General features: G+C 48.1%; 1 protein-coding gene across 2 annotated transcripts; it reads right to left on the reverse strand.

Moving 5' to 3' along the window:
* Positions 1-666: 666 nt before the first annotated feature.
* rad50 (RAD50 homolog, double strand break repair protein) lies at positions 667-22,133 on the reverse strand. Of its 2 annotated transcripts, none has more exons than XM_083664892.1 (26): positions 22,076-22,133; positions 21,485-21,636; positions 21,118-21,201; positions 20,824-20,978; positions 20,089-20,274; positions 19,235-19,439; positions 18,866-18,994; positions 17,729-17,894; positions 16,962-17,155; positions 16,399-16,605; positions 15,660-15,842; positions 14,944-15,101; positions 13,792-13,967; positions 12,730-12,967; positions 11,108-11,297; positions 10,856-10,982; positions 10,243-10,436; positions 9,640-9,750; positions 8,982-9,074; positions 8,625-8,738; positions 8,184-8,311; positions 6,894-7,118; positions 3,534-3,619; positions 3,077-3,222; positions 2,613-2,746; positions 667-1,156 (listed from the first exon to the last, which is right to left on the reverse strand). In XM_083664892.1, exons 2-26 carry the CDS (start codon positions 21,611-21,613, stop codon positions 970-972), a joined length of 3,945 nt encoding a protein of 1,314 aa, XP_083521018.1. In that variant the 5' UTR covers positions 21,614-21,636; positions 22,076-22,133; the 3' UTR covers positions 667-969. The 2 variants fall into 2 exon arrangements, with proteins under 2 accessions (XP_083521018.1, XP_083521019.1); XM_083664893.1 differs by having other exon boundaries at positions 22,081-22,103.
* Between the last annotated feature and the right edge of the window lie 1,170 nt (positions 22,134-23,303).

Here is a 23,303-nt window from a genome sequence, read left to right on the forward strand (position 1 = left end):
ACCCATCACGGCATCATCCCCCAGCAGCTCTGGGTGTCAAGTTTGGTACCACAACATCTGATTCATTACCGTCATTAATTAGTGTCTGTCAACAGACCTGGTAACAAAATATATATATATATATATATATATATATATATATATATAGACACACACACACACACACACACACACACACACACACACACTCACCGGACACTTTATTAGGTACACCTGTTCAATTGCTTGGTAATCAGCCAATCACATGGCAGCAACTCAATGCATTTAGGCATGTAGACACGGTCAAGACGACCTGCTGAAGTTCAAACCGAGCATCAGAATGGGGAAGAAAGGTGATTTAAGTGACTTTGAACGTGGCATGGTTGGCTGCAGAAGAACGTGGCATGGTTGGCTCTGAACGCACAACACGTCAAACCTTGAAGCAGAAGGGCTACAAAAGGGGGTCCATCCCAGTACTAGCAAGGTGTACCTAATAAAGTGGCCGGTGAGTGTATATGTATGTATGTATGTATGTATGTATGTATGTATGTATGTATGTATCTGATGTAAATAAGCTGTTAATAGCCATAATGTACACAAGGTATCAGATCTCAGCTTCTAGTATGGTTTTGGAGTGTGTTCTCCCGCATCCAAATAAACATAATAAAATAAAATACTTCATTGTACTTTGTTGAGTTTATTCCAAGACTATTCTAAAACTTCTACTGTGCTTGACAAGTTAAAGGGACACTTCACAGATTTTTGACTTCACAATCGCTGTCCAGACCACTTTATGCAAAGTGTGGTCATGTAAAAACAGCTTACGATGTGTTCTGGAGATCAAAAGCTAGGTGGGGTACAGAGGCCTCTAAATCAACACCCACGGTTGCCATTGCTAACATTTTCCATTGAATTAAGCCAAACAGTTTGATGCAGAGCAAGACCTATCCAGGCAGGGGCCCTGGGGGGGGGGTGGGGGGTGGGGGGGTCTCAGTGCAGGTAGGAAGTGAGGGAGGTGACGTTACAAACGGTGATCTCAGAGTTCTGGTCCTGGTTCTTCCGGATGCGGTAGAAGTGTTCCACGTAGTTGGAACGTCCCAGGAGCTCCACAAAGTCCTCGTCGTGGGTGATGACCAGCAGCTGGAAGTTACGCTGCCGTGAACGGTTTTTGATGATACTAGAGGAGAGGAGATGAGGGGAGAGGAGGAGAGGAGAGGAGAGGAGAGAGGAGAGATGAGGGGAGAGGAGAGGAGAGGGGAGAGGAGGGGAGAGGAGAGGAGAGATGAGGGGAGAGGAGAGGAGAGGAGAGAGGAGAGATGAGGGGAGAGGAGAGGAGAGGAGAGGAGAGGGGAGAGGAGAGATGAGGGGAGAGGAGGAGAGGAGAGGAGAGATGAGGGGAGAGGAGAGATGAGGGGAGAGGAGACGAGAGATGAGGGGAGAGGAGGAGAGGAGAGGACAGATGAGGGGAGAGGAGAGGACAGATGAGGAGAGAGGAGAGGACAGATGAGGAGAGGACAGATGAGAGGAGAGATGAGGAGAGGAGAAGATAAATGAGAGGAGAGGAGAGGTGGGGTGGCGTGGCGTGGTGTGGGGAGGAGATAGGAGAGGAGGTACATGGAAAGGAGAGGGGAGGTGAGGGGAGAGCAGAGGTGACTATGGTGTTGCTAAACATCTCTATCATTCTCTGTAGGTTTCCCAGACACAGATTAAGCCAAATCCTAATCCTAGACTAAAAGCATCTTCAAGAGAGGTGTTCCACTGGCCGCATGATTCTGTCCAGGACTGGGCTTCATCGTGTCTGGGGAACTGCCCTTTCAAGGTACGGGATCATTTGTATAATTTCAGCCTCAGGTTCTAAGCGAAGCGGCAATGAGCAGAAACCGGTCCCCATCGCTGGCCTGCAGTGTGGTGTGTGTATGCATGTGGATTCCACGCAGCCCAATGCCATGGGCACTCTGTACAAAATAGAAGTGAAACATAACAGTACTGCTGCTTCAAACGTTGGCACTGATAAACTAGGTAAATTCTGTGGCTAAACGAGGTAAGTTTGGACACACCTTCTCATTCAATGGTTTTTCTTTATTTTTTAAATTATTTTCTACATTGTTGATTAATATTGAAGACATCAAAACTATGAAGGAACACATGAGGTGTTATAAACAAAAAAGTGTTATATATATATATATATATATATAGTAGTATTAGTATTAGTTAGTATTAGTATCAGTAGTATTAGTATTAGTAAGTATTAGTACAGGTTAGTAGTATTAGTATGAGTTAGTATTAAGTATTAGTTAGTATGTAGTATTAGTATTAGTATCAGTAGTATTAGTATTAGTTAGTATAAGTATCAGTAGTATCAGTAGTATTAGTATTAATTAGTATTAGTAAGTATTTAGTATTAGTTAGTATGTAGTATTAGTTAGTATTAGTATTAGTATCAGTAGTATTAGTTAGTATTAGTACAGGTTAGTAGTATTAGTACTTGTTAGTATGTAGTATTAGTTAGTATTAGTATCAGTAGTATTAGTATTAGTAAGTATTTAGTATTAGTAGTATTAGTATTTAGTATTTAGTATTAGTAGTATTAGATAGTATTTAGTATTTAGTATCAGTGGTATCAGCCTACTTACTCCACCAGGGCGTGGGCCAGGGACTCGATGTTCTCTCGATCCAGGTTGGTGGTGGGCTCATCCAGAGCCAGGATACCACAGTTCAGGCAGAACGTCTCTGCCAGGGCCAGGCGGATGATCAGGGAGGCCAGGACCTGCACACACACACACACACACACACACACACACACACACACACACACACAGGCGCGCACACACACACACACACACACACACGCACAGACACAGACACAGACACAGACACAGACACAGACACAGACAGACACACACACAGACACACACAGACACACACAGACACACACAGACACACACAGACACACACAGACACACACACACACACATTTCAGAAAAAGCACTGCTCTATATTATATCACGGTACCATGTGAAGGGGTCTTGCCTTGCAGAAGAGATCAGTCTGACTGGGGTTGTGTCTGGTGAAAGTCTAGCTCTGAGGATTCCGGTACCTTCTGTCCGGCACTGCAGCGCCCCCTCATGTCCATCACAGCGTCTCCCTTCACCATGACCACGCGGTAGTTAAAGGTCCTCCTCTTCACCCCCGCTCCCGAGGCCCCCTCATCCACGTCAGACCGGATCTCCACATACTCAATGTCTGGTGGAGGGAGGGAGGGAGAAGGGGGAGGGAGAGAGGGAGAGAGAGACATTTAGTTTGGTATTAATATGGACAGTACACAACCAGACCTGGGTCTATGGACAGATACCTTGTAGGTTTAACAGGTTTGAAGGGTGGTGAATGTGGACACCCTAGTCCTCTGTAGGTTTAACAGGTTTGAAGGCTGTTTAACATGGACAGATACCTTGTCCTGGGTAGGTGTGACAGGTTTGAAGGCTGTTGAACGTGGACAGATACCTTGTCCTCTGTAGGTGTGACAGGTTTGAAGGCTGTTGAACGTGGACAGATACCTTGTCCTCTGTAGGTGCTGCGCCAGAGGTCCCTGATGATCTTGTTGATCTCGTCCATCTTCATGCTGTGAAACTTCATGATGGCTCTGGAGAAAGAAAAACATATACAGCACCAGTCAAAGGTTTGGACACACCTTCTCATTCAAAGGTTTTTCTTTCTTTTTAAAAAAAAAAAATATTTTCTACAATTGTAGGTTAATATTGAAGACATCAAAACTATGAAGGAACACATATGGAATTATGTAGTAAACAAAAAAGTGTTAAACAAACCAGAATATGGTTTATATTTTAGATACTTCAAAGTAGCCACCTTTTGCTTTGATGACAGCTTTGCACACTCTTGGCAAGGTGTGTCCAAACTTTTGACTGGTACTGTATATATATTTATTTTTTATTTTATTTTTTGAAAAAGACATTTTATTTCTATGAGACGAACCTAGATAAATACAGGTATTTATGGAGCTAACAACGCCTAGGATGTGGGTTTGATTCCCGCTGGAACCATATATACTGAAATGTACGCACTGCAATGTAAGTCACTTTGGATAAAAGCGTCAGCTAAATCACATATTATTATTATTATTATTATATTATAATAGGTAAAGAAAAAAGGAAAAAAAAAAATATATATGCGATTTAGCTGACACTTTACAGTAGAGGGAGTGGAAGCATTTGATGTATATATGGTCCCTGCGGGAATTGAACCCACAAACACATTAATCGGAACACACCATCCAAGGCAGTGTTGCTCCAAAGTCTAATCATTTGAACTAACTAACTAATTAACTAAAAATGGTATGCAGTTCATGCAGCTTCTCAAAATGTCAAGGGCTGCCAGTGGTTTCTTCACTTCAGCAATTTCTACCAAAAATGCACACACACACACACACACACACACAGGCACAGACACACACACAGACACAGGCACAGACACACACACAGACACAGACACAGACACACACAGCTCTGCATGCATTCTCTATATGATAACAGTGACCACAGCTGAGGGTAAACACCCGTGTGTGTTTTCGGATGACATTTCTGAAGACACACTGAGACCCTTATCACAGTAAGAGAACAGAGGTTACGCTTCCTTTCAAGATCAACATCTCACTTTTACATCATTATACTGCAGACCTGGGCAATATTCAAATGAAAAACATGAGGTGACTGAAGTTTCCTGGCATGTCATCAGTTTGCATTTCTTCCATTTAGAATATGGATTTTCCCCCTTGTTGTTTTATACTGCTGTGTATTGTATGTATCTATTGGTCCTCTGTGGCACAGTTGGTAGAGCACGGTGCTAACAATGCTTAGGTTGTGGGTTCGATTCCTGGGACCATATATACTGGAAAATGTGTGCACTCACTGCAATGTAAGTCACTTTAGATAAAAACGTCAGCTAAATGGCGTATATTATCATTATTATTATCTATTCAGCCTGCAGGAGAGTCAATGGAGGACACATGCGTATACCAGCCTAGGGTATGCTCTCCTGAACAAGACACTGTATTGCAATTGTGCATTTTCACAAACCAAATCAGAGCATGGTGTGTGAAACTGGGGGGGGGGGGGGGGGGGGGGCATCGTCATCATTATTATTAAGATGGGAATGATCGAACCGTCAGTTCCAACTAATTATTCACTTCACCTACGTCATATGAAATTGTTGTGGTTTGCTTGCCCCCACAAGCTTGATCATGCAGGCGGCCAGATTTAAAGTTGTCACACTTCCAGTAACTTCAGCAGCAGCACACAAAGCAGTCTGTCAAATGGTGTTCTCCACGCGTCACCGAGAAGGTTCCCATGTCGGCCCAGAGGCTGCTGGTTGGTCTAGTTCAGTGATACTCACGCCTGGTTTCCCTCTCAGCCTGGTACCATCACACCTGACTGAACTAACCAACTGATCTTCAAAACCTTGATTAGCTGAATCATCGTGTGTCAGTGCTGGGCTGGACAAAAGGCCGCAGCACTGCAGCTCTCCGGGACCAGGATTGAGGATCACCTGTGTAGGTGGTGATGTTGTAGGCGGTGATGATGTGGACACCTAGTGATGTGGACAGACTCTAAGGATTTTAATATGGTTGATCATCCTGCTGAAAAGGAGACACCACCGATCTCAGTCAAAAAATAAACACAAGTAAATCTGTCATTCTAATCTTTATGTGGGCCACTTTATTCCTTGGGTTACAGAGTAAAATTCCTCTGGAAACAAAGTGATTCAACAACAAATTGAAACTGGAACATTTAACCAGTCAATAACCGGCCAGGCTGACGGCTGACCAGCTACACCAGCTACACCAGCTACACCAGGTACACCAGCTACACCAGGTACACCAGGTACACCAGGTACACCAGCTACACCAGGTACACCAGCTACACCAGCTACACCAGGTACACCAGCTACACCAGCTACACCAGCTACACCAGGTACACCAGCTACACCAGCTACACCAGGTACACCAGCTACACCAGCTACACCAGGTACACCAGGTACACCAGCTACACCAGGTACACCAGGTACACCAGCTACACCAGGTACACCAGCTACACCAGGTACACCAGGTACACCAGCTACACCAGCTACACCAGGTACACCAGGTACACCAGGTACACCAGCTACACCAGCTACACCAGCTACACCAGGTACACCAGGTACACCAGCTACACCAGGTACACCAGCTACACCAGGTACACCAGCTACACCAGGTACACCAGGTACACCAGGTACACCAGGTACACCAGCTACACCAGGTACACCAGCTACACCAGGTACACCAGGTACACCAGCTACACCAGGTACACCAGCTACACCAGGTACACCAGCTACACCAGGTACACCAGGTACACCAGCTACACCAGCTACACCAGCTACACCAGCTACACCAGGTACACCAGGTACACCAGGTACACCAGGTACACCAGCTACACCAGGTACACCAGCTACACCAGGTACACCAGGTACACCAGCTACACCAGCTACACCAGCTACACCAGGTACACCAGGTACACCAGCTACACCAGCTACACCAGGTACACCAGCTACACCAGCTACACCAGGTACACCAGCTACACCAGGCCATCAGTTATTTTCACCAGCAGGCCATCTACTTTTGTTAGGCTACACGGGCCACGAACAACAAAACCTTGTACCCCCCCCCCCCCCTCCCTCCCTCCCTCCGTCCCTCCACAGCCACTCACTGGTCCAGGGCCTTGTACCCCCCCCCCTCCCTCCCTCCACAGCCACTCACTGGTCCAGGGCCTTGTACCCCCCCCCCCTCCCTCCCTCCACAGCCACTCACTGGTCCAGGGCCTTGTACCCCCCCCCCCCCCTCCCTCCCTCCCTCCACAGCCACTCACTGGTCCAGGGCCTTGTAGTAGATGTCCAGGTCCTTGATGGCCAGCTCTGTGGTCCTCATGACGATCATCTTGTCCCTGAAGCGCTGGTCGGCCTGGCCGTACTGGTCCTCGCGGAGCTCCTTCCGGAAGCGTAGGATCTCCTCCTCGTAGCCCTTCTGGCGCCCCAGGGCCACGCTGCGCGTCTTCTTCAGGTCCTCCACGCGCTGCTCCGCCTCGCGCCGCTCACTAGCGGGCAGACACACACGGAAACATGGGTTTCATCTCAGTGAGATCTAGGTTAAGAGAGTCAGAGTTATGAGATCTAGGTTAAGAGAGTCAGAGTTATGAGATCTAGGTTAAGAGAGTTAGAGTTATGAGATCTAGGTTAAGAGAGTCAGAGTTATGAGATCTAGGTTAAGAGAGTCAGAGTTATGAGATCTAGGTTAAGAGAGTTAGAGTTATGAGATCTAGGTTAAGAGAGTCAGAGTTATGAGATCTAGGTTAAGAGAGTCAGAGTTATGAGATCTAGGTTAAGAGAGTTAGAGTTATGAGATCTAGGTTAAGAGAGTCAGAGTTATGAGATCTAGGTTAAGAGAGTCAGAGTTATGAGATCTAGGTTAAGAGAGTTAGAGTTATGAGATCTAGGTTAAGAGAGTCAGAGTTATGAGATCTAGGTTAAGAGAGTTAGAGTTATGAGATCTAGGTTAAGAGAGTTAGAGTTATGAGATCTAGGTTAAGAGAGTTAGAGTTATGAGATCTAGGTTAAGAGAGTAAGAGTTATGAGATCTAGGTTAAGGTTAAATGTTCAACTGTATTACACTACCATTGTCAATAGGGCCCATGTAAAATTCCTGAGAGACTGTGTGTGGTGTGTGTGTGTTCATTTGGAGTTTGGAGGAGGAGGGAGATCTGTATGGAGGAGGAGGAGGGAGGAGACCTGTATGGTGTAGGAGGAGGAGGAGGAGGAGAGAGGAGACCTGTATGGCGGAGGAGGAGGGAGGAGGAGGAGGAGAGAGGAGACCTGTATGGCGGAGGAGGAGGAGGAGAGAGAACACCTGTATGGCGGAGGAGGAGGGAGGAGGAGGAGAGAGGAGGGAGGAGGAGAGAGGAGACCTGTATGGCGGAGGGAGGAGGAGACCTGTATGGAGGAGGGAGGAGGAGAAGGAGGAGGAAAGAGGAGGAGGAGGAGAGAGGAGACCTGTATGGCGGAGGGAGGAGGAGGAGAGAGGAGGAGGAGGAGAGAGGAGACCTGTATGGCGGAGGGAGGAGGAGGAGGAAGAGGAGACCTGTATGGCGGAGGGAGAGTCTTACGTGCGTAGCTGCATGACTTGCATGTTGCCCATCTCCTTCATCAGAGCCTGGCGTTTGGTGGTCACTTCCTTCAGCTCCTCCATGCGTTTCCTCAACGTCAGGTTGTCCTGCAGCCAGCGCTCCTGCACCTACACACACACACACACACACACACACACACACACACACACACACACACACACACACACACACACACACACACACACACACACACACACACACACACACACACGTCATAAGAGCAGGGTTCCGTGACTCCATTTCAGCAATCTCTTTACAGATTTCGCTCAACATTTCCACTTCCTCATTCTGAAGCACATCTGCTGACTTGTTGAATGGAAAAGAAAGATAAAACCAAACAGTTAACATAAAAAAAAAAAAAAAAAAAAACCAAAACAACATAACTAGATGATTATGTCAATAGTAGTGATGTGAAGGTACCTTCTGGGTGTCGATGTCCTGCCTGATGTTCCCAAAGTCTTTGTTGATCTTCTCACTCTGCTTCTCCGCCTCGTGGAGCTGAGTGTTGGTCTCCTGCAGCTTCGACTCCTTTTGCTGAGGACGCGTCAACAACGGTTATAAACACATCAACAACGGTTATAAACACGTCAACAACGGTTATAGACACGTCAACAACGGTTATAAACACGTCAACAACGGTTATAAACACGTCAACAACAGTTATAAACATGTCAACAACGGTTATAAACACATCAACAACGGTTATAAACACATCAACAACGGTTATGGATGCGTCAAGGATAAAATTCTTCAAGAGAGAATTGGACCTCCTGTTACCTCTTTGTAGTTATCCTTGCCCTCCTCGATGTATCGGGTGATCTCTCTCTCAAAGTTCGTCAAGCTTTTAACTCTGTCTTTGATGGCGCTGATCTAGGATGGAAGGTGTTTTTTAAAAAAGGTGGAAGAAAAGAAAAGCAAAGTGTTTAAAAGTGACCCGTGAACACTAGTCACACAATGAAAGGACCGGGCGTGGGGTACAGGAGGTCGGGTTAATGACAGCTGTCCCCAACGAGGGAATGCTGGTTTCAGACTGAAGTAAACTTCCTCAAGTGACCACACGAGAAGTTTCCGGAGAGAGAGGGAGAGAGAGAGAGAGAGACAGAGAGAGAGAGACAGAGAGGGAGGAGAGAGAGAGAGAGAGACAGAGAGAGAGAGAGAGAGAGGGAGAGAGAGAGGGAGGAGAGAGAGAGAGAGAGAGAGTAGAGAGAGAGAGAGAGACAGAGAGGGAGGAGAGAGAGAGAGAGAGAGTAGAGAGAGAGAGAGAGAGAGAGACAGAGAGGGAGGAGAGAGAGAGAGAGAGAGAGAGAGAGAGAGAGAGAGAGAGAGAGACAGAGAGGGAGAGAGAAAGAGAGAGAGACAGAGAGGGAGGAGAGAGAGAGAGAGAGAGAGGGAGGAGAGAGAGAGAGAGAGAGAGAGGGGGAGGTTGATGATCTACCTTCTCCTGTCCCTCCTCTTGCTTCAGTCTTCTGCGTTCCGCCAGGTCCTGCTTCTCCTGCTGGAGTTTCTCCAGGGTGGCGGCCAGGGGAGACACCTGCTCCATGGCCTCCTGACAGGAGAGAGAGAGAGAGAGAGAGAGAGAGAGAGAGAAAGGGAGGAGCATTCAATGGCTTTCTTAACATTATTCTACCTTCCCCAGCATGTGTGTGTATGTGTGTGTACCCTGATCTCCCTGTGTGTGTTTGTCTGTGATCTCCATGTGTGCGTGTATGCATGTGTACTATATGTACCCTGATGTCCCTGTGTGTGTGTGTGTGTGAGTGTGAGTGCGTCTGTGTGAGTGCGTCTGTGTGAGTGTTAGTATGTACTCTACGTACCCTGATCTCCTTGTGTGTATGTGTGTGTGTGTGTGTGTGTGAGTGCGTGTTCAAAACTTACCCTGATCTCTGTGTGTGTGTGTGTCTGCATGCGTGTGTGTGTGGTGTGAGTGTGTGTACTATCGGTACCCTGATCTCCCTGTGTGTGTGTGTGAGTGTGTCTGCATGCATGCATGTGTGTCTGCATGCAAGCATGCGTGTGTGTGTGTGTGTACTACGGGTACCCTGATCTCCCGCTGCAGGGCCTGTGTCTCAGTGGTGAAGTCCACACACTGCTCCTCCAGCTGCTGCTGCTTCTGCATGTCGCTGGAGACCCGCAGCTTCTCCGCCTGCGTCTCGTTCACGCCGCTCTTCAGGGCCTGGATCTGGTCCTGCTGGTCCTGGATCAGCTTACGGTTCAGGTCCATCTTACTGGACGCTACGAGAGGACCACAGCACCGGGTTAATGCCCGGTTTAGAAAGGGCTGCCCGAGAGATTTTCTCTCACATAACATAGAGTATTTACAGTAAAATGGGATTTGTGTGTGTGTGTGTGTGTGTGTGTGTGTGTGTGTGTGTGCGCGTGTGTGTGTGTACTGGTGTTAACTCTGTGACTGCTCTAGTGTGAGATTGAGGATGTGTGTGTTGGGGGTACTGGTGTGTGTGTGTGTGTGTATGGGGTACTGGTGTGTGTGTGTGTGTGTGTGTAGGGCGTACTGGTGTGTGTGTGTGTGTGTATGTGTGTAGGGCGTACTGGTGTGTGTGTGTGTATATGTGTAGAGCGTACTAGTGTGTGTGAGTGCGTATGTACTTGTGTGTGTGTGTGTGTGTACACTGGTGTGTGTGTGTAGAACGTACTGGTGTCGAGGCGGTGCTGGGTCTCTTGTTTCTCCTGGTTGACCTGTTGGATGGTGCGGCTCAGATCCACCCCCTGCAGCTTAGCAGCCTGCTGGGCAATCTTCCTCTCCATGTCCTTCAGTTGCAACTGGAACCCCCCCCCCCCAGACACACACACACACACACACACACACACACACACACACAAAGTGTGATAGGGAAGGAAGGAAGGAAGTAAAGGAGGAGAGAGATAAACAGGTGTGGTGTACTGACCTGGAACATGTCCATGTGGGAGATGTCCAGCAGGCAGGCCTTGGCTGTGTCCTCCTCTGACATCAGAGTGGCCAGCAGCGTCTCCTGCTCCTCCACGTCCCCCTTCAGCTTCTCCATGTCCCGGTTCACCTTCTGGAGGCGGTTCTTCAGCTCGGGGATCTCCTTCTCCTGCAGCTCGGCTATAGACTGTCTGTTAGAGCAGCACACAGCAGGTTACAGCTATAGATGGTTTATTACTACAATACACAACATGTTACAGCTATAGATGGTCTATTACCACAACATGTTACAGCTATAGATGGTTTATTACTACAATACACAACATGTTACAGCTATAGATGGTCTATTACCACAACATGTTACAGCTATAGATGGTTTATTACTACAATACACAACATGTTACAGCTATAGATGGTCTATTACCACAACATGTTACAGCTATAGATGGTTTATTACTACAATACACAACATGTTACAGCTATAGATGGTCTATTACCACAACATGTTACAGCTATAGATGGTATATTACCACACAACATGTTACAGCTATAGATGGTCTGAATATCTTGCAAGCTGCTTGGCTTTTTTCTTTGGGAGGCCTGCAATTTACAGGTCACACACACACACACACACACACACACACACACACACACACACACACACCAGTACGCCCTCCACACACACACACACACACACACACACACACACACACAGCAGTATGCTCCACACACACACACACACACACACACGGTCTGTTAGAGCAGCACAGAACATGGCCTGTATCAGGCATACAGATGGAGGGGAGAGGAGAGGAGAATATAATATGTCTTCGGTGAACAGAGGGTTTGGAGAGAGGGCTGTGTGTGTGTGTGTGTGTGTGTGTGTGTGTGTGTGTGGAGGGCGTACTGAGAGAGGGCTATTAAGAGGGAAGCAGGAAATTCAAAACGGTCAAAACAAAGAATGGAGGGACATTCGTTCTGACGCCAAAATCAAACAGCCGCAAGCCTCAGCGAGCGACATCCTTTTCAACTTCACACCCATGTGTTATGAAGAGCCAGAACGACAACCTTACTGCCAGGCCCTGCTCTCAGCGCATCGCCAGAGCACCAGCGTCCCATTGTAATGACTGTCCAGCGCCACCTAGTGGCCGGAAATAAAAAAACGACCCACCTACTCAAAGATCATGGAACTTATTTCTATGATGCAATGGTTGCATTATTGCAGCCCGTTTTTAGCAAACTCCTGCAGCGCAGATCATAAGATATCATATCAATATGCTCCCAGAGATGACGTTCTGTTTCTTGTCTGTCTGTATTAATGTGCTACGGACCTGAGGAAAATAACGTTTTTATCCATCAGGGGAGGCTGGCGGAGGTAGAAATCGGAGGACGGGGCTCATTGTAAACGCATGGAACGGAATGAGGAATGGGCTCAAACGCGTGGTATCAAACACAATGTGTTTCATATCATTCCTCCTTCGGCTCCCTGCATTACAATGAGCCCCGTCCTCCGATTTCTACCTCCGCCAGCCTCCCCCTAGCTGGCTCTAAACTCTAATCTCCGGGTGTTGTGGAGGATCTGGTTGCGTCCCCCCCAGCCCCCCGTCCCCCCGTCAGTCTGACCTGACGGGTTTGAGGGCCATCAGGTCATCCTTCTTCCTCTCCTTCCTCTTCAGGTCCTGCTCCGTGGTCTTCAGCTTGTCCGGGACGAGGCGGAGCTTGGACTGCATGTCGTTGACGACGTCCTGGAGCTCCGCCTCCGCCTGGAAGGTGCGCTGGCACACGGGGCAGCACGGTTCGCCCTCCTCCGTCAGCTGACTGATGAACTGGGTGTAGACCGCCGTGGCTCCCGCCAACATGGCTGGGCAGGCAGAGAGAGAGAGAGACACACACACACACACACACACACACGTACACACACACACGTACACACACACGTACACACGTACACACACACACACACACACACACACACACACACACACACACACACACACACACACACACACACACACACAAAGTGGTTAATATTAACCACTTGCTAGTAACAACTGTTGGTAAACATGATACATTTTCCTAAAGGTTAAGGAAAGCCCCCGGCTATTCTCTGCGAGTTCCCTTCTGTTGAGGGGTGTGTGTGTGTGTGTGTGTGTGTGTGCGCGCCCACGTGTGTGTGTGCATTTGCAAGTGAGAGTGTTTTGTGGGTGTGCGTACATGTGCAGGTTTGCATGTCTGAGTGTGTGTGTGTGTGTGTGTTTGCAGGCGTGTGAGTGTTTGCATGTGTGTGTGTGTGTGAGTGTGTGTGAGTGTGAGTGTGAGTGTGTGTGTTTGCAGGCGTGTGAGTGTTTGCATGTGTGTGTGTGAGTGTGTGTGTGTGAGTGAGTGTGAGTGTGTGTGTTTGCAGGCGTGTGAGTGTTTGCATGTGTGTGTGTGAGTGTGTGTGTGTGTGTGTGTGAGTGAGTGTGAGTGTGAGTGTGTGTGTTTGCAGGCGTGTGAGTGTTTGCATGTGTGTGTGTGAGTGTGTGTGTGTGTGTGTGTGTGTGTGAGTGTGAGTGTGAGTGTGAGTGTGTGTGTTTGCAGGCGTGTGAGTGTTTGCATGTGTGTGTGTGTGTGTGAGTGTGTGAGTGTGAGTGTGAGTGTGAGTGTGAGTGTGAGTGTGTGTGTGTGTGTGTGAGTGTGTGTTACCCCTCTGCTTGGAGCTCTTCTCCAGGTCCTCCTGCAGCTTGGCCAGGTCGGCCTCCAGGTCCTGACTGCCACACGCCGTGAACATCTTCTCCTGGTCGGCCTGCAGCTGCTGCTCTCTCCTATGGAGCTCTGCGGAGCCGTGGCTCCTGTTCTGCTCCGACGACGCCAGATCCTTACTGGGAAACATAGAACATAGTACACACTGACACCAGATCCTTACTGGGAAACAGAGGACATACTGACACCAGATCCTTACTGGGAAACAGAGGACATACTGACACCAGATCCTTACTGGGAAACCATAGGACGGAGACATACAGAACTGACCTCCAGACCTGGGTTATAAATGGCATTTCAAATACTTAGCTTTGATCGGGTTTGCCTGGCACAACGGAACCAATTTTATTCTCGCAATAACATTCTCCATCACATACAGAATAGGTCTGGAGTGTACAGCGTCTGTGATGACTCAGTGACCCTTCACAAAGTGTCGTCACGTCACAATCTCCGTCAAATAGCGGTCACACTGTGGCAGACGTTTACTGACACTGGTCGTACACACTCCTGTGTGAAGCCTCAGGTAGAAGTCGAAGTGTGGGGGAGCTCAGTGGCGTAGCACACTAACGCGCTTACCACGTAATCTCAAGGTTCCTGGTTCGATTCCGACCCTCGACCTATCTCGCATGTCATCCCTCCTCTCTCTCTCCCATCCTTCCTGTCAATCTCTACTGTCTCTATCCTAATAAAGCAGAAATGGCCTAAAAACATATTTAAAAAAAAAAAAGAAAAAAAAGAAGAAATAAAAGTCGAAATGTGTAGTCAGCAGAGCTGGGTGATGTCTATCAACATTTACGAGCAGAACGGGGTGATGTCTATCACCATTTACTAGCAGAACGGGGTGATGTCTATCACCATTTACTAGCAGAACTGGCTGACGTAATTGCGTACTTCTCATAACATGCTTATCAAACAACATCCCAGATGTCTGATTATATGGATGGCTTGCCGTGGTGAGAGTAAAAAATTAAGTAAAAGTCACACACTCTTGAGTGATGGTGTGTGTGTGTGTGTGTGCGTGTGTGTGTGCGAGCGTGTGTGTGTGTGTGTCCTCGCATGAGTGCCTGTGTGTGCGAGCGTGTCAGTATGACTAACTTGAGCTTGGCGAGTTTGTCCCTGGTGGAGTTGATCTGCCTGGACTTGGCGTAGACCCAGTCCTCCAGTTCTCTCTTGGTGGGGAAGTGTCCCAGCAGAGACACCAGAGCCTCGCTGTGTCTGGCCTTGATCTTCCTCACCTGATCTTCTTTATCCGTCTGAGGGAGGGAGGGAGGGAGAGAGAGAGAGAGAGAGAGAGAGAGAGAGAGAGAGAGAGAGAGAGAGAGAGAGAGAGAGAGAGAGAGAGAGAGAGAGAGAGAGAGAGAGAGAGAGAGGGAGGGAGGGAGGGAGGGAGGGAGAGAGAGGGAGGGAGGGGGAGGCAGAGAGAGAGAGAGAGAGAGGGAGAGAGGGGAGGGAGGGGGAGAGAGAGAGAGAGAGAGAGAGAGAGGGAGAGCGAGAGAGAGAGAGACTCACGTTACCCTCTGAGCACTCACAGACTGACCTGACCTGGCATGGTGAATGATGGGTCAGCTCTGGGCCCGTATTCAAAGCGTCTCAGATTAGGAGTGACCAGTTTTGCCTTTCAGATGAGAGTATAATGACTAATATTACATGTACAGATGGGGATATGATCCCCAGAGGAGTACCTTATCCTTCTTGAGCATGTCAATCTGTGTACGAACGATGGTGTGTGTGTGTGAGTGGTGGTGTATGTGTGTGTGTGTGTGTCTGTATCTGAGTGGTGGTGTCTGCGCGTGTGTGTGTGTTGACCCTACCTTCTCCTTCCTGAGCATGTCCATCTGTGTGCTGGCAGCGGTGTGTGTGTTGATCAGGCCCATCTCCTGGTCAAGGCGGCGCTGCAGGCGGTCCAGCTCCGCCTTCTCCCTCTGCAGCTCCACCACCTCCGCCCTCAGCTGCTCCACGTTGGAGCCCTGCACCGCGCTCTCCAGCTCACGCTCCTGGACACGCACACGCACACGCACACACACGCACAGACACACACACACACACACATGTGCATGCAGACACAGACACATACACACACACACACACACACACACAGACACAAACCTCAAGTCTAAACCACTGCTTGTGGACACTCTGTAAGACTGCATTTACTGAGAAATATCATTCTGTTCATTTTAGAGGACATGACATCATCTCCAGACTGCTAAGAGAAGAGGCTCTCTCTCCAGACAAACGCCAAGTGGGCGATGGTGTTGGTGGTGGTGGTGTTGGTGTTGATGGTGGTGATAGTGGTGGTGGTGGTGGTGTTGATGGTGGTGATAGTGGTGGTGGTGTTGGTGGTGATGGTGGTGATGGTGGTGGTGGTGATAGTGGTGGTGGTGTTGGTGTTGATGGTGGTGATAGTGGTGGTGGTGTTGGTGTTGATGGTGGTGATAGTGGTGGTGGTGTTGGTGGTGATGGTGGTGTTGGTGGTGATGGTGGTGGTGATAGTGATGGTGGTGGTGATAGTGGTGGTGGTGATGATGGTGTTGGTGGTGGCTTCCTCACCGCCTTGGCCAGCTCCGTCTCCAGCTCCGCCAGCCTGGTGGAGGAGCCCTCCAGTCTCTGGAGGTCAGCCTTGACGTTGGTCAGCTCCAGCTGCTTCTTCTCCTGCAGGTCCCTCTTCAGCTCCACCGTCCGCCCCAGGCCCGTCTTCTTATCCCGGATCTCATCGATGCTCTGCTGCTTCTGGCTCTCCTTCTCCTGCATGTCCCTCTGCAAACAGGGAGAACAGAACAGGGTGGAAGAGAATGGAGTGGAGTAGAGTAGAATAGAATAGAATGGAATGGAGTAGAATAAAATAGGAGTAGAATAGGAGTAGAATAATAGAATAGAATAGAATGGAGTAGAATATAATATAATAGAATGGAGTAGAATATAATAGAATAGAATAGGAATATAATATAATATAATAAAATAGAATAGAATGGAGTGGAATGCAGTAAAATGGTATAGAATAGAAACAAATGGAATAGAACAGTTTATGAGTTACAGACAGAAATTCTTCTTTCTGCTTTGCTCTTTGCTCCCCCCTGCCCCCTGGTGGGAGGTAAAGCAGTGGCACATCTTACCATGACCTGATTGGCTGCCTCGGTCTCCTGGTCCAGCCTCTCTTTGACCTGGCGGTTGAAGCTGTGGAGCTGGCGTTCGTTGAAGGGGGCGCGGTCGTAGCCCTCCATCTGCAGGTACGAGGCCAGGGACCTCACCTGGCTGTCGCGGTTCTTCTGGTTCTGGGCGTGGCGGTCCGCCTCCAGCTGGAGTCGACCTGGGGAGGGGGGCAGGGCAGGGCAGGGCAGGGCGGGACGGGACGGGACGGGGCGGGGCGGGGCGGGGAGATGATTGGTGTGTGTATAGTGGTCCTCTGTGGCTCAGCTGGTAGAGCATGGCGCTAACAGTGCTTAGGTTGTGGGTTCGATTCCCACCGGGACCATATGTACTGAAATGTACGCACTCACTGCAAGTAAGTCGCTTTGGATAAAAGCGTCAGCTAAATGGCAGATGTTATTAGTCCTGGTTTGGAACCATTGCTAATGCTGTATTTCAATACGTACAGTAGTTCCAACGAACATGAGCTTTGTTTATTTTTTTGTACACTTTTGGGTTTTATTTTCTTGTTTATTTTCAGCGGTGCGTATGTAAAAAGGAGAGGAGCAGAGCATGGGATGACTGGTGTACACCCACAAACACACAAACAAATAAACGCGAATCGCTGCTTCAATATCTAGTTCAGAGAGAGATCGTGGGGCACTAGAACAGGGCATATTCACATGGATCCTGAGATCAATTGTTTCATTGTATTTTTTTCCATGGTTGTAACATCGCGAGCTCCGCGCCCCACCTTGCTCTACCAGGAGGTCCGACTTGAGGCGGTTGAGTCTCTGGCACTCCCGGACGGATCGCTCCATGTCCCTCTGGCAGTCTGTGAGCTTCCTCTCCTTCTCACTCACCGTCCTCTGGTGGTTCTGGTACATCTCCTGCAGCTGCTCATCTGAACCTTGGAACACCTGAGAGAGGAGGCACGCGCGCAGGTACACGGTTACGCACACGCACACGCACGCACAGAGACAGACACAGACACGTACGCACAGACACACAAACAGAGATACACGCAGACACAGACAGGTACGCACAGACACGCATGCACACGCACACAGACATGCATGCACAAACACGCATGCACACACACACAGACACGCACGCACGCACAGACACACACACACACACATGCACAGACACAAAACCAAACACACACACACACACACACACACACACACACACACACACACACACACACACACACACACACACACACACACACACCTCCATTAGGCAGGCTAGACAGATGGGACAGAGGAGGTCTTGGCCTGCAGACAGACAGGCCCATTAGCTAGTGAAAATGGATGGGAGTGGAGGATCGTGAAACGTTCCAAATTCCGTGACAAGATGTTTATGCCAACATGGCCCAGTGATGAATTGTGTTGTCATGACTGAATTACAGCTGCCGAGTTCCATTCATTATCTGGGGCCTCTGAGGTTCTGAAGCGTCTCCCCTAAGCTAATCAAGCTGTTCTCTGATGGGAGTCTTGGTTCTCTGTTAGCAGGTGTTTGGCTCACCAACAAACACTCAGAGTGACACACTCTCTTGATGAGATTGAAAACAGCTGAACTCCACCAGACTGTTCCTGTCTGTCACACCTGCTCTGTCTTCTCCTCCAGAACACACACACACACACACGCACAAGTACACTCTACACACACACACGCACAAGTACACTCTACACACACACACACACAAGTACACACACACACACACAATCTGCATGCACATACATGCGCACACACACACTCTACACACACACACTCTACACACACACACACACACAATCTGCATGCACATACATGCGCACACACACACTCTACACACACACACACACACACACACACACACACACACACACAATCTGCATGCACACACCTGCTCCATCTTCTCCTCCAGCTCCTGGTTGTCCTGCTCCATCTGTTTCTTCCTGCTGTCCAGAGCCTTGATGTCGTTGTCCAGTCTCATCACCTTCCCCAGGTTCTCGTCGATGTCAGCCAGACGGTTCTGAAACACCACAGGTGGACAAACTTTGTCATCCTGACACCTGGAACAACACTTTATACCTGTAAATCCATCATCATCACCACCATCATCATTACCACCATCATCATCATCATCATCGTCGCCGCCATCATCATCATCATCATCACTCCCTCTAAGGCCGGGTTTGTAGTTGTTATACCAGGCTTATGTGCGCTGTGTGCAATAGCCTGGGGGCACGAGGTTAATGAGAACCAGACCCACCTCGAGTGGCTCGATTTGGCCTTCCACCTGCCTGACGCTGTCCTTGGAGGTGTTGAGCTGCATCTCCTTGGAGGCCAGCATGTCCATGATCTCCTGGGCCTTGTCCTTGTTCTGCTTCAGGTACCGGAGCTCCACATGACACTCCTTCACCACGCCGGACTGCTTCAGCCTCAGCTGCCTCAAGGTCTCCAGGGCCTTGATGTACCTGTCGGGGAGGGGGGGGGGGGAGTGGAGGGGGGAAGGGGACGGACGGATGGAGGGACGGACGGAGAGCTGGGTTAGTTGAATTGTGATCAAATAAGTTGCCATGTTTTTCATGCTGGGTTATGAAAAACATAACCGAGCATGAAGTGGTGCATTGTAGCTAAAACACTTTGTGACAAATGTTGTTGTACAATGGGCTAGGCCTACATACAATTCTTATTCAAATCACCATTATCTGCCACCTAGGCAAATTCATTGATTGAATTGCGGCAAATACTTACTGATCTGCTTGGTTTAGTTTGCCTTTGTTTACAATGACGGAACCAATCAAACAGAACCAAAAGTCCAAAGTCAAATCTACGCTAAATCAAGTACGCTGGAAATATCTTCAAGTCTTGAGATGACTAGAGGTTATGTTTAGACTTGTATAACCATCATGTGTGATAAGGTGTAGAGTGTTAGTTTACTACATCATTGTATGGCTGATCATAGGACAGAATCATTTCTAGCTTTCTTAAGACTTGTATGTTCTGTTGATGAATCTCTCGCTGACCAGCTGATGTTCAGGGCCAGAATGTCTCTGACAACAGTTCGCTGGGCCATCATTTTATTTCACCTGTAGGTTCAGAGCACGACAGAGTCCAGAGTACCTTGTGGCTGAGAAGATGTCGTCAAACTTCTGCTTGAGGGGCTTCCCCTCGCTGAGGGGCCAGTTGGACTCCTCCTGGTGGCAGAAGATGACGTTGTTGAGGACGGCCTTGGACACGCCCAGCGCTGAGATCATCTCCCGGTCAATTTCGGCACACTTGGAGCTAATGCTGACCCTCTCTCCGTGTCTGAAGGGAGGAGCACAGTGAGGAGGAGCACAGTGAGGAGGAGCACGGTGAGGAGGAGCACAGTGAGGAGGAGCACAGTGAGGAGGAGGACAGTGAGGAGGAGCACGGTGAGGAGGAGCACAGTGAGGAGGAGGACGGTGAGGAGGAGCACGGTGAGGAGGAGCACAGTGAGGAGGAGGACAGTGAGGAGGAGCACAGTGAGGAGGAGGACAGTGAGGAGGAGCACGGTGAGGAGGAGCACAGTGAGGGTCATGGAGCTACAGTCTGGGACAGCCACAGTTGTATACCGGGTGTGGGCCTTTTCTTTCTTTGCTATTGTTTGCCTAGCACCAGTTCGCTGTGCTTTCAGGAGATGAACATATTACTTTACAGTCACAACATTCACCCCTAAACCCAACTAGTGTTCCTCCTATAGACTCTAAGTCGTGTACTAGTTGGCATTGGAAAACTTGACATGTACGTTGGCCTATGTATGATTTCCAGTGGTCGAGAGAGAGAGAGAGAGAGAGAGAGAGAGAGAGAGAGAGAGAGGGGGGAAAAAAAACTAACTTTATCCTGGTGAGGACCCCCTCCAGGGTTTTGAACTCTGGAGCCTTCTTGCCCTTCTGTGTGCTCTGCATGGACCGTTGGACCGCTACCTTCTCCCCGTTAACGTCCACAAACTGCAGTCGGATCTGTGCTCGCACATCGGTCTCATGGGCATCCTGGGACGAACAGACAAACAATCACCATAAATATACTGGATATATTCATGCTTTGTAACAATACAGTAGAGGTGACAACGATAAACAATCTCTCTTTTACGCACAGGGGTGGAATGAGGGAGACACCAAAATAACCCACCTTTGGATCATGAACAAATGTATTCCCTTTACTCCCTGGAGGGAAGTCACCTGTCGTGATGTACTTCAAACACTCAATGATGGTCTGTGTTTGGGGGGGGGGGAAACAGGTGGGTAGAATAAGATTAATGATGTCATCAGACGGCACTAGGACTAGGCCTCTTTCTGCAGAGCCTTCTGTACACAGCCGTGTCATACAAATCAAATCAAACTTTATTTATTTACAAAGCACATTACATACAGATGCAATACGATGTGCTTTACAGGAAGTGTCCCTTCTCCATTGGCTCTCTCTGCAGAGCATATGAAGCTGAATCTCAGAGGAGGGTGCAACTCTTCTTTGGCTGAATGCATGTCGTGCAACCTACCGTTTTCCCAGCCCCATTGGGACCCACTAACACAGTCAAGGGGGTGAAGAATGTGATGACTTGTTTGTCCTTGTCCTCCACTCCAAAGCTCCGCACTCCCAGAATGCTCATCTTCTCGATCTTGGACATGTTTGCACATTTGTTGTGTTTACCTGGAATGGAATGACATACAAGACGTTAATGCATAGACCCCCCAGTGCCCCGAGCGAAAGACTAGACTGGACGGATGGCTGTAACTGTCTGCAGGAGGGGGCGGTGAAAACACAAACAGCCTGCGAAGAGGAGTTCCTAGCGGCTGTCATTCTACAAACATTGTTGAAGGAAATAGCGAAAACACAGTACGGATAATCTCTGGCAAGGTATCAAGTCATAATAGCTTGTATAGTTAACTGCTAGCTAACTACACACTCACTAGTAGGTTGAGACAGGTCACTGTGCAGCTAACATCACATCACACTGCAAGCTTGCTAGTAATGTAAGGATAACGTTAGCTAAGAAAAGCCAATGTTTTTGCTCAATGTGTGTCATTTATTCATTCAACTATGAGGGCTTACAACCGTGATGTGAGCTATAACGTAAAGGAGAAATTACCTTACTGTTTTGGAAGTGAAAGTTCTTGCCGCGAAGTCCACATGTGACGTTGCAACGTCGGCAGCTCATCAGAGTGCGACTGCCTTTAGAGAAGAAAACTACATTTCCCAAGTAGGAAAGGAAACGCATGGACGTCGGGGCAGCACTGTGGTTTCACTACAGACCTATCATTCTGGTGTGATACACAAAATGTCTGATATCTCGCTGGCGTAATAACTTTTTACGCTACAAAATGTACCATTCTGTGTCTCTGTTATGACCTAGTTATTTGTGTTTTATTTGGCATCATCATCATCAATGATGATTCATCAATCATTAAAACACTGCAGGGAACAGTACCTGATTAGCGCTCAAAACACCTTTATTCCATACATGTGTGAATGGTATTGGATAAATCCAAGTCTATCACTTTTAATCACTTATTATTAGATAATAGTATGTATTCAAAGAGTGTAATCATCATTAAAACAGCGTCACCAATAAATACGGTTATTTGTCAGTTTAATTATGTGTAGATAACATGGATATTCATATAGTTTATGTAATATTTATAATACAGTACTTATTATAGGATAGGTTCATGTGCATTGTATTACACCATAATGCTTGTTAATTACAACGGACAGTGCTGACTGATTCTGAGTTCTTGAGATATATACAGATGATACGATAAAAGATAGTCGTGTAAACTAACCAGTGTAGACAGGTTTAATCAGACTGAAAATAATAAAAGACAACAAGCAAAGTTGTGTCACTCCTTCTCTCCCATTCTACCGGACCGGAACACAACACTGCACTTTCGCCCCGCAGCCAATTAGAATCCCCAAAACATTCCCATGATCGTAAACATCAAAGTAAGACCCTCACAGTAACATGTGTCAACACTAGAGGGCAGTATAACCTCCCGCAACCACCGATATCAGGCATAAAGTACTGTATGTTGGTACATGGTCTCTGTTCACTCCTGTTGTAATGGCTGGGACTTCCTCCTGTGCAATGTCAATGGCTATCCGACCATAAGAATGTTTGAATTGTGTAGTGCGTAGGCAGAAGACATAGCAACCAGCATACAGGAAGGAGGAGGAATGAACAATACTACAAACACACCATTTTCTTTGTTTGATCGTACATTCTATTACTCCCCCGCGGAATTCTAATAAGTGCATTAACAACAGTGTACAAAAGAGTGAAATCCTTTCATTTCAAACTTTCTGACTGCCCACACTGA

The sequence above is a fragment of the Argentina silus genome (assembly GCF_951799395.1).
Source record: "Argentina silus genome assembly, chromosome: 2".
NCBI lineage: Eukaryota > Metazoa > Chordata > Actinopteri > Argentiniformes > Argentinidae > Argentina > Argentina silus.

Excerpts from the sequence above, each read along its gene's own strand:
- rad50 (XM_083664892.1), bottom strand. The coding sequence starts at position 21,613 with ATGTCCAAGATCGAGAAGATGAGCATTCTGGGAGTGCGGAGCTTTGGA. Across the intron at positions 20,979-21,117 it reads CATTTGTTCATGATCCAAAG|GATGCCCATGAGACCGATGT; the intron begins GTGGGTTATTTT and ends TGTTCGTCCCAG. Across the intron at positions 17,895-18,865 it reads TGGAGGAGAAGATGGAGCAG|GTGTTCCAAGGTTCAGATGA; the intron begins GTGTGTGCATGC and ends CTCCTCTCTCAG.